The sequence below is a fragment of the Rhinolophus sinicus genome, linkage group LG10, assembly GCF_036562045.2.
Source record: "Rhinolophus sinicus isolate RSC01 linkage group LG10, ASM3656204v1, whole genome shotgun sequence".
NCBI lineage: Eukaryota > Metazoa > Chordata > Mammalia > Chiroptera > Rhinolophidae > Rhinolophus > Rhinolophus sinicus.
In genome coordinates this window covers 86,833,333-86,845,572 of record NC_133759.1, presented here as the reverse complement: position 1 = coordinate 86,845,572, position 12,240 = coordinate 86,833,333, and the positions used below count along the sequence as shown (strand labels likewise).

At 39.9% G+C, this 12,240-nt stretch overlaps 1 protein-coding gene across 1 annotated transcript in view; it reads left to right on the top strand.

The window, feature by feature from the left end:
- Window positions 1-209: 209 nt before the first annotated feature.
- PPP2R2B (protein phosphatase 2 regulatory subunit Bbeta) overlaps window positions 210-12,240 on the top strand; it is a 391,849-nt gene continuing 379,818 nt past the window's right edge. Inside the window, exons 1-2 of the mRNA XM_074313727.1 lie at window positions 210-340; window positions 459-536. Of these exons, the coding sequence (XP_074169828.1) occupies window positions 232-340; window positions 459-536 (187 nt within the window). The 5' untranslated portion in view covers window positions 210-231. The remainder of the gene's footprint in view (window positions 341-458; window positions 537-12,240) is intronic.

The window sequence follows — 12,240 nt, the reverse complement described above, 5'->3', positions numbered from 1 at the left end:
GCTGTGAAACCAGTTTTTTTAAAAATGTTGCTTTTCTTTTTCTCTCACCCCTCTGAGGAGCTGCTTCTTTCTCCACCACCATAGAAGGAAGACAATCAAAAGCATTAGTATCCCCATGAAAAAGGGCTGTCACACAGAGCATAACTGCAGGCCTGCTGTAACTGCGCTACTATGCTGCCAGGGGCTGAGAAGGGACAAACTCCGATTGCTCCAGCTCACAGCAGTCCTGGCATGGTCAGATGGAGGGGACAGAGCCGTGATTCACAGCAGAACGTGATACTTGTGGACAGACCATTCTCCCAGACCTCATTAGGGTCTCCCTGTGAGCAGATGATACCTGGTATGCAAATCTCCTATTAGAAATGCATAAATTACACTATGTATTTCTTTTCTTCTTGGCCTTTTAAGAACAATGAGGAACTCATCCAACGTGAAGAATCTCCTTGTGTCGCTTTCAGGAATTGGGGTGCTCACCCAGAACACGCTATGGTGCTTCAGCCAAATGCAAGGCGCTATCGAGACTGGAGTCACAGAAGGTAGGAGAGAGCACCCCCTACCCTTTCCTTGCCTCCTTGGGGGTTTGTGCTGGTTGGTTCTGGATTTGAAAACTTTCACCTTTGGGTCCATGGATGTAAGTCCCCATACATCTCAGATCAGCACTCAAAGCTAGAAATGGACTTAATTATTTCTTCCTCCCCTTTGTTCCTGTTGAAGTTTATTTTATTCCCACCGAAATAAACTTTCAGTGACATAGGTTTGCAGAGAGAAGCTAAACTAGACAAGTCTTGTTTCAGGATGGTCTCCAGCTCTGTAGAATTTTGAGTCCCAACATTTCAAGGTGGTCAGACAGAGGTTAAGCTCTTCCTTCCATTCTGTATTGAAGGCCATTTGCTACTACCCATGAAGCACATGAAGAACTCAAGTCCAGTCATGTCACTTATGGGTACTTTGGGTCCCAATATCAGTATATAATTGCCTTGCTGGCTCTCAAGAGATTTTCCTATTCTAGGGCCCTTTACCTGGAATAATGCATTAGTTTTCCTCCTCCTGAAGAACTTGTTTTTAATCCTCTTCATTTTCTTGCCTTATAAACATAAGCTTGGAGACCTCCATGACTCTCCCAAAGGATGTCTGCATTTCAAAACAGCTAAATGATAGGCAATTGGAAGTAACTAGAATAGCACTTCTGGGTGTTTTAAATCAAGGTTTCGCTGTTCTAGTGGAATGAATGCAGTGAAGGTTGTCTGAAACCTTTTCACTGCAGTGGTGGTAGGTGTAGATACCAGATGTGGTATAGCACAGATCTAAAATTAATTTTAACGAGTGAGGAAATGAATAGTTGACAGGGTTGAACTTTAATATGGAAACTAACATGCATAAATGCATGTGTACTTTGGGGTCATTCAACAGCATTGTAATTCTGAGTAAAAAAATCTTTTGAGTAAAAATTATTTTGGGTAATTCATAGGAGGTTTTTGGCCTGTAATCTTGCTGTAATTCAGTTTTAGACACTCAGCATAATGATGGATACCCAAAAACTAAATGATATATATTGAAAGAGGGGGGAAAAGCACACTAAAATAAATTAATGACTAAATCTGTAAAATGATATTTTTGTATGGCATCTTCTATTTTCCAGAGACACTATCGAATGAAGCTTTAATAAATGATCTTCATAAAGCCCCTACAAGGTAGACAGAGCTTGCCTTATTAGGCCCATTTTGTGCTCATCTAATCAAAAATGTTTTTGAGTGTCTTCTATGTGGCAGCAGTGTCCTAAGCATTAGAAATGGGAAGGGGGAAAAAAAAGAACTTACTCCCTGACCTCATGAATTTTAAGAAAACTGAAGCTCAAGTTAATTATCTTAAATACTTGACGAGAGACTAAAGTACTTTGAATACAGAAGAGGGAGAAATCTCATATATTTAGGGGGGACAAAGGTAGACTTACTGCAGAGAAGGCATTTAAGATAGAACCGAAATGATTTTTTTCCTCTTCTGATTACTAAAACAATATGTTCTTCATGTCAAAAATTTTAAATATAACTAAGAAAATAAATTTCATTCATAACCCCATGTCAAAGATAACCTCATTCATAACCTCATTCATAACCTCAAGTCAAAGATCAACAGTGGTAAAAGTTTGTGCTATATTTTTCTAACTTCTTGAAAAAAAATTATATATATATAGTCATCAATTAATTCAGTCAGCAAGCAAGTACTATGTGCCAGACACCATGAAAAGGACTGGTTAGTTTATAATGGACAAAATCAACATGTTTTTGTTTGTTTGTTTTTTACCCAAATGGAGTCATCCTAGAAATATTGTTTTGTAAATAGATGTTTTCACTTAGCAGTATATAGTGATCATCTTTCACATGATGAACAGTAGGCATTCTAATTTATTTACCCAAATTTTCAAGATTTATAACAACACTATTATTACCATCCTTAGTAGCTACTCTGCATTTATCCAGGAAAAGCTATGTCGTAAAGTGATTAAGAGCATATATTTTACACTAAAATGCCTGGGTGAAAATTTGGCCTCATCTTTTTATTGGCACAGAGCAAATTACTTCAAATTTTTCATGATTTCATTTCCTGATACGTACAATTCGGATAATAAAATCTACCTTGAAGAACTGCTATAAGAATATATTAATCATTTGATATTTTAAACAACACAGCCCATAGAAATGTTCAGTGGCTATGATTAGTTACTCTGACTATATCATTGGGGTACACTCTCAAAAACAGAATTCCTCGGTTAAGTTTTATGTAGGTAGATTTAAATAGTTTTTTTAAACTTTAAAGTATCAATGGTCTTTTAGAGAAACTAATGTCTTACATATATACTATCCATATATCACAGAGCCCATTTTCCAAACTCTCCAATTTAAAGCATTTAAAAATTGGATTTACGGGGGTGGGGGGTGGGAGATGAGGGTAAGGGGGATCGAATATATGGTGATGGAAGGAGAACTGACTCTGGGTGGTGAACACACAATGGGATTTATAGATGATGTAATACAGAATTGTGCAGCTGAAATCTATGTAATTTTACTAACAATTGTCACCCCAATAAATTTAATTAAAAAAAAAAAAGAAACTACATTGGAAACCATGGGTAATCAAGTCAAATCTAAGATCATTGAAATCCAGTCATTCACTTATACATGTCATGTAAAAAAAAAAAAAAAAAAAAAAAAAAAATTGGATTTACAGTATCTGTTTAATTAACACTACTTTTTCTTCTTTTTCTAAATTGAGATATAATTGACATAATATTTTGTCAGTTTAAGGTATACAATGTGTTGATTTGATACATTTATATAATTGACACTTCTTTGACTACTCAAGTGCCTCAGAAAATTTCAGGAAGCAGAACTTATGAAGAAAATGAATATTGTAATGGCCTGAATAGCATGTGCAAAGTTCTAAGGTTTGTACACTTAGAATGAGGAAGGATTCTATTTTGTTGGGGCATAGTGTACCTACAGAATCAAAGTGAAAGACTAAAGTGGAAAGGTAGATGGGACCCAGGTTGTGAGGTGCTTGAATGACAGTAAATGATACGCTACATCCTGTGCCGTATGATGCCAGTTGAATTTGCTGGGGCCCGAAAAGTTATTACTATGCCACACAGACGTAACTGAAGTCACGTCAGCTCATTTCAGACAACAGCAATAAAATTGATTTATTGGTGAAATAGGAATATCACTCAGACTCATTCATTCAAATATTCAACAGGTATTTATCAAATGGCTTCTGTGTGCCAGGCACTGTGCCAGGTAAATAAGACATTTGATATGCAAGTAAAAAATAATGGTTTTATAATGAGAGACTTGGCCAATAAAAAAGTAGCAAAGTAGAAGACCATTTGAGGTTGTAATGAACTCTAAACAAGGTGGCATGAGAAAGTTCTTGGAGGAGTCACTTCAGTATGGCCCCCAGGGGAGGCCTCTAGAAGGAGATGGCACCTGAGCCAAAGCCTGAAGGATGGGAAGTGCCAGCCTTCAAATAACCATGCTTTGGTCATTGTAGATACCAGTATAACAAGCACTGGACAGGCCCAGTGCTAGGAAAAAAACGTGACACTTTCAAAGCACAGGCAAGAGCCTAGTGTGGGTGGAGCTGGGTGAGAGAAAGCTGTATGGTCTGAAAAGAGGCAGAGAGGTAGGAAAGGGCTAGATCAGGCAGGACCTTTTAGTCACCTTACGGAGTCTGGGTTTTGTTTTGAGAATCATGGGACTCTTTGCCATCTAAGGACTTCAAAGATGAAATGTATACCATTAAAATAAGTTCTTATTGGAATTCTAATGAGAGACAGTGTGGTTTCATTCGAGTGGAGAAGGCGCAGATGATGAGAAAGGCGGGGACTCCAGGCATACTTTGGAGATAGTGGACTGGACTTTAGGGGAGAGGTAAAGTAAGGAATTAAGACTACCCACCAGGCATTTGGCCTTGAGCAGCTGGGTGGTTTGTGGACACCAGTTATTGGGACTGGGAACATGGAAAAGAAACGTATTTGGGGAGGGAGAAGAGGAAAGACATGCCCTCTGCCATCCTAGGTTTGATAACTCTGTCTGTGAAATAAACTGACAACAGACAGATTAATGGAAGAAAAGGTATACAGATTTACTGTTTTCAATATTTTGTGCATGGAGGCATCACAGGAAGAAAAGGTGAATACTCAAAAAGGCAGTGAGAGCTGAGAGCCTATGTGAGTACCATGTCAAGAGGGGAAGGGGAGCAGGGATGTAGGTATCTTAGAGGAGAGTAGACGGTTTTTAGGAAAGACAAATGGGCCTTTAGAGAAATAGATGGGAGATGTGATCATTTGTGACCAAGTTGGTGTGGCTGTGGTGCCTACCTCTAGTCGCTTCTCCTGTGACAAACGTCAGTCTTTCCTGCTTGCTGGAACTCCCGGGGAGAGGACTTGTGACAATGGAGTCCTTATCGGAGGCTCTGTCTTTAGGCAGACAAGGGAAATTCCAAGAAAGCCTTTCCCTACATTTGCTGTTTTCCAAGTGCCTTCAGCTCTAAGTAATCAATATACCAAGGCAGCACGTTTTGGGATGGCCTGTCCTGAACTCCTTCTGGAAGAAAAATCATGAGCTTTATTTTGAGCCTATTAAGGGTGAAATGATGATGAGCATAAGATACGCAAGTGTAGATGCCAAGAGGGAAGTTGTATGCGAGGGTGGCTCTTCAGAGAGAGAATACAAGGTGGAGATAGAGCTTAGGGAGGCATGAGCACAGAGACGGTATTTAGAACCAGTGAACTGGATGGGACTGCACACGTCACGCAGACCACGTTGACATGCAGTCAACAGCCCACTTATCCATGGCCGGAAGCTTTCATCGTCTTGCTGTGGTTAGAACTGCTCCCTTAGTTTAGTTCTCAGACATCACTACCACATTGAAAGGCTCACCATGTGCAATTCTTGCATTTGATTTGCCTAGCACGCACATTTCATATCATCTATGATTTCCTCTCATGAAGTTGTGTACATTGTCAGCACTTTACATGCTGGACATTGCCCACTCTGGACATCAGACAATTTCTTTAGATTTGGGGTATGATTCTGTACGTGGGAAGGAGTCAGACTTACCCGATAGGATTTCTGGATTTCTTTTTCCTTCATCAGTAGCATATAGTCTTTTTATTTTTCTGGTACTACGATGGTAAGATATTTTGTTCATTCCTCATTCTGCAGTTCCTCAGTATCTGTCAATACAGTTCATTTCATCTGATTTGTGGGAAATAACCGTGATATTTATTCTATTTTGCTCCATGGGCATAACCTTCTTTTCTTCCCCTCCCACTGAAAAGATGACTCGTGTAGAGGGAAGCACAAGGTGTCCTATTGATTTGGTTTTCTAATGAGAGAAAATATCAATTTGGTGGCCGATGTGAGGGGCATTCCATACACCCTGAACGAACAGCTGATGACTGATGATTGCGAGTGAGTTGCTAGCGAAGAGGAGACCTCTACCTAAAACATTTGCAAGGCTGTCTGATTTTTTGCACTGTTTGAGAAATTCTAGCATAGTAGAAATAATGTTTTAGCTTTCCTTCAGTGATTATGACTCTTTGCTGTCACCGAAAAAGAGAAATATTGATTGGGTTGTCTCAAAGAAGTGTAAAGGCGATGACCTTCTCATTTTATAGAAAGAAGCCACTGACAAATGACCTTTCTCAGATGTTTATGCAGCATAAATGGCACAGATCTTAGCCTAAAAGATACAAAATGGAGCGTGGCTTGCCTCTCTCTTCCTGGATATAGGATGTAGTGGCAGCTGTGATAAGAACTCGTTTCAGGAAGAATTCATCTTTGGACAGCAGCTTTCTGGACCAATAACCTCAAGCCACCAACATAGGGTTATTATTCAGGCACTAATTTCAAGTCAAGTTATCTCTAACTTTCACCTGGGTTCAGCTGCCCAGTGAGTAACCTTAGGTCACCAAATGGTTTTCAAACCTTATGGTGCTTGTGAACCACCTGGAGAGGGTGTTAAAATGCATATTCCTCGGTCCTACCCCTAGAGATTCTGATTCAGAAGGTCTGGGATGGAGTCAATGAGCTTGCTAATTTCACAGGCATCCCAAATAATTCTAACATAGGTTGATCTATGAGACACACTGAGACATTCTATTCTCTTTCCTTACATCACAGGGCGGTTGCGAGAGCAGAGCAGGTAGAACATCTGAGCTTATTTTGAGTGCTTTTAAAGCAAACCAGAATGCCAATGCATACTAGCTACTATGCAGCCCAGTTTTCTGCCCCAGGCACCGAAGGGAGTGAGTGAAAAGCTTTCCTCTGTGTGTCAAAAGGAAGCCTGAAATCTCCTCTTTGCATGGAGTAGTCTACAAAGGGATTTCCTAAGCAACTTAACTTGTGCATGGCGCCAATCCGCTAGAAGCAAAATTGGTCTGATTATGAACAAATTGTCACGAGATGAAAGCGCTTTTCGCAGCTATGATGGGGGATGTCTTGATGTGAGAGGGAGCTGCAGGCTTGCTGTACTCTGAAGGCGTCCTGGTAAGAAGTGGACTCACAGGAAGCTTACAAGGCTTTGTGGCAGGGAGGGAAGCAGGTTCTGTGCACAGCACAGAGGTCAAACGTCCTGTTCTCTTTGCACCATTAGGTAATTAAACATTTCCAGGCCAAGAAAGAGAAGAAGCTCCATGGCTGTTTATTTCAGCCATGCCCTAATGCCAGTCACTTTAAATGTGCTTAATCAGAAAATATTTATGGAGCACCTACTGTGTGCCACACACTGGACTGGGTAAACAACACCCTGTTGCTCCCTTCCCATGAGCATTTCCACTCTCCTGAGGGATATCAACAAGTGGTTGTTTATTACAATCCAGTATGAGTGTGGAAAGTGCTAGAAAAAGAGTAAGTCACCCAACTTAATGCAACCGTGGGGTAGGGGAATAAAGCGAGATGGCCTACTAGAGTAACTGCCCTCCAGTCTGAGACCTAAGGAAGGTGTTAGGCTTTTTAGGCCAGAGACCCAAGCTTTATTTAGGATTCAACTATTCCTTTTGGCAAATTACTCGTCCTCTCCAAGCAATCTTGAGATGATGTTGGGAGGCTCTGTGAATACGATCTTTGAAAGAACTATACAAACCTTACCATGATAGAGCAATAGTAATGATGATAGTATTTAATCAGACTTCATTGGGCCAGATTCTATAATAATAATTTTCAGTGTGTCACCTCGTTTCATCTTTGCCACAACAATAAGATATGAGGCAATGTAACCCCATTTCACAGTGGAGGAGACTGAGGTTCAGGAACTTGAACAACTTACCCCAGCCACACACCTGTCTGACCTCAGAGTTTGTCTTATTAATCACAGAGACAGAGTGCTTCTGGCACAGAGGAAGGGCTCAGTGAATATTGATTAAATGAATATGGCCTCCAGTAAGTAATAAATGTCAGCAAACAAACAAAAAAACCATTATTACCATTAATACAACAATAATAAATGTTTACAGGAGAATAAAATAACGCATTCAAAACCATCTCTTACAAATATACGTAGCAGTTTTCTGCTTTTAACAGGCGTGAGTAATTTATGTCCTATAACCCCAGGGGAGATAACCAGAGTAGGTTTCATAATCCCACATTACAGATACAAAAGAGATAGTACAGGTATTACAGATAGTAGATTATAGCAATGAGGAGATTAAGGCAGATAGAGATACATTTTAAATTGCCCAAGGTCTCATAGAGACCAGAAAGCAAACTTTTGAATCCTCTATCAGTGATTTTTCTACTGCTGATCTTCCACTACACAACATGACTTGATGGCTTTGGGGTGGAGTGCACTCTGTTCTAGAAGCACTATGAATTGAAAACATGGTTGCCTGTCTTGAAAACGCAGGGCACTAGTCACAGGGCAAGTCAAGGGAAATCCATCACTCAAGATGCTTTCAGCTGCAACAGAAAAGTTCATCTCAAACAATCTGGAACAGTAAAAGAATTATTATCCCTTCCTTAGTACCACAAGTACCTATCTACTAAACATCTTACGGTGTGCTAGGCATTCTAGGTACTGGAGATTCAGTAGCAGGGGGGATAGACAATAGATAAATCAGTAGATTGTAAAATATGAGGTTGTAAGTGCAATAAAGGAAAATAAAGCGATATGGGGTACAGGAGTAGGGATATTCCCTTTAAAAGAATGGTGAAGACTTCATGGAAAAAATTACATCTGAGCAATGATATGAAAACAGCAAGAGATCAAGTCATGTGGGTAGCTGGAGAAGAAAATTCCAGGTAGAGGTAACAGCCAGTGCAAATGCCCTGAGGCAGGATCTTATCCGGTAAGTTCAAGTACTAGATGTAAGGCTAGTGTGGCTTTAATTGAGTGAGCATAGGGGGAAATTGTGAGGGATGCAGACAGAGAGATGGCAGACCAGTGCAAGCAGGGGCCTTATAGACCATTGTAAAGGGCTGGACTTCTGCCTGAATGAGGCAGAGAGCCCCTGGTTATAAAACACTCTTTCTAATAGTAGGTCAGTTATGAATGGTAAGGGACCAAGGTCAGAAGGAAGGAGCCCCGTGAAGAAGTTATTACACTAACCCAGTTTATATATATATATATATATATATATATATATATATATATATATATATATATATATATATATGGGGTGCAGGAGTCGGGATATTCCCTTTAAAAGAATGGTGAAGACTTCATGGAAAAAATTGCATCTGAGCAATCTATATAAAATGTCCTGAGACAGGGAGCCCCCTGAGAGCTGATTAGTTTCCTGGCTGAAAAATAGCACGGAGGGCTCAGATTCTCTCCATCTTCCTACTTTGCTGTCCTTGGAATCTCAGTGTTGTCCCACGACAACCACAGCCATTCCGAGTAGCCCACTGAGACACAACAATACCCAGTGAAAGGACACTGGGATTAAAGAAAAAGAGAATCTTTTCCCCCCCAGATGTCCCCAGCAAATTTCTTTTGCTGTCCCTTTGGCCTCCGCCTGAGGCATATGCCCACTTCTAAACCAGCATTGGCAAGGAAAACGGGATTAGTTAAAGTGGCTTCCACCAACTTGCATCTGAGCTCAGTATGGGATGGTTGTCTCGGAGTGGAGGGTACCACATTAAAATCTGGGCTTTGCAGCAAGGAATGGGGTGCACTTCCAGGTAGTCCAACAGCAGCGTGCACTACAGGAAGAAGAGGCAGATGTGGCTTAACCAAGTCTATTGCTACCGTGGGGCAAAGGGAGGCGGGACATTGACTCACTCCATTTGACTTGGGCAAGCTTCCCTAGACTGCTTTACAGCTGGAGCCTGGGCTGGGTGATTACTTGCCTTTTGTTTGCTTTTTATGTTGCTAATTAAGCAGGCTCAGCATCATCCCACTTATTGCCTATGTCTTTTTGTTAATGGAATTTAAAAGCTGAGAATAAATAATCAAGAACATGGACACTGCAGGGTGGTTCCTGGTTTTGTGCCCAAGGTTTCAAGTAAGTGTTATGTCTTTTTCTTCAGCATTTTTTTTTAAATCTATTAGGTAGAGCTTTTTTTAAGCAAGAAAAAGGTAAAAGGAGATTGTAGCTAACTTTATAATAGTGTGGTTGGCGTAAGAATATTGCATTTCACTCATCCATTTACTCAGCAAATATGTATTGGGCACTAGGAGTTGGAAACACAGTAGCACTCAAAATAGCCAAGGTCTCTGGTGTTAGAGAATTCACATGCTAGTGAGTGAGACGGACAATAAAAAACCCAAGCTTACAAAGACACAATGTAATTTCAGATGGTGACATGCGCTATGAAGAATACAAACGTGGTAATGGGCTAGTAGCTGAGCAAGGGGAGGGGATTGCTATATTAGACAGGATTTCTATATTTAGAAGGCTTTCTAATGCGGTGGCATTTGAGTCTAGAGCCAAATCATGAGTAGAAGCCAGGTTTAAAAGACTTGTGGGAATAGAGTTTTGACATAGGGAACAGTAAGTGCAAAGGCCCTGAGGTAGAAGCAATATTGGCGTTACCAGAAGTTAGACCAGGAAGACTGGACTGGTGACTAGAAGAACGATAAGGGTACAGCGGGAAACAGAGGCAGGGTCAGGTGAGGACTTGTACGCCATGGTCAGTAATTTGTGTTTTATTCTGGATACAATGGGAAGCCATTAGAAGATTTTAATCATGGAGGTACCTGATGTTTTAAGAACTAATAGTAAAAAGGAGGACTGGTAATTTGAAACTCAGAAGCCTAGGGCATTTCACCTCCATGGAGAACTTCAATAATATAACCTTCCTTGGAGTTGTATTGGGAAAATTAAACCTCACCTTTAAACTCAGACTTTTTCTGTTATTTGGTTTTTGCTTTCAACCTAGGGTTTTCATACCTTACCTCTCATAATAAAAAAAATTGCCTGTGGTCTGGCACTCGCTGTGGTACCTTTGCCCAGGACTATAATAAGAAGTTGTAAAATTTTAGTTTTAGTCAGTGCCAGAAATCGACTTTCAGTTGTTGAGATCACGAAGTCAGGAGCCCACGGAACTGACAATATCCTTTTAGCTTGTAGTTTGAGGAATGTGGGATCTGTTTTTTAAAATTTTACGCTTTACTATGCATGGCATTTCCATAATTTTTAAGCTATTTCTTATGAATCATTATTACCTATTGTTTCTTCTGATTACGAGTTAAAGCAACCTTTCCCCAAATTATGGCACAAGCCGTTTCTCAGTGTACGCTTCTTACTCTGCACCATTGATCAAATGTACCAGGGAATTTCAGTGTTGACGGATCTATACAAATGATATTTAAGCAGGAATGATTTCCAAATATTGATATTAAGGGCCTACTTTCCAAGGAAACCTGATGGTAATTTTCTACCACTTACCACACACACATGCTCCAGAATTTACTTTCTTTCTCTTATTATTCCATGATTCATGTAAAGTACAGCTTCTCATCAGATGTACCTAAGAGACCATGTGTTTTAGTAATTTACAGCTTGATGAAGATAAGCTGTCTTTAAAAAATGTTGCTGTTTATTAGCAACTTAAACCAATTCATGAAACTAAAACTGAAAAAGTGATTCATGGACAGTATCCAAACCACACCACACCCCAGGCGTTCCTTTTTAAATACTTGCATTTCTTTTCACATAAAATGATATTCTGTATCCCCATAGTCTGGGTTTGCCCAGCGGCACCACTTGCTGGGTCACTTTGAATCGGTTACATACGTTATTTTGATTTCACTTATATTTCCTCCTCTGTAAAATGGGAAGAAAATAGTTTCTCCTTCACAGACATGTTGTGAGCAAACAACGAATAATCCACATAAAGCACAGAACCTGACACAGAGTAAATGCTAAGGACATGTTAGCTGTTCTGCTGATGAAAGCACAAATCACAAGAAAGTAAAAATAACCTGTCATCCTACCACCCAGATAATTATTTATTTTTAATGTTTAATATTTGATAAATTTGTTTCAAGATGAGTTTAACATGTTCATCAGACTCATGCGTTTACGGAAAGAATTACTTATCGCTGGGTGCAAAGACAAGCCTTGTCTTTTGTAAGAATGATAAACATCTAGAGAAGATTCTAGGCTCAGGTTCTCTTCTACCAACAGAATGCCAAAGCAGGTGAAAGAAAATTATAGATGGCTAACTGCCTCTACGTCATTAACAAGCGTGTACAATTCATTAACATTCATTACTCCTAATCAAAGTATCATTTGTCCAC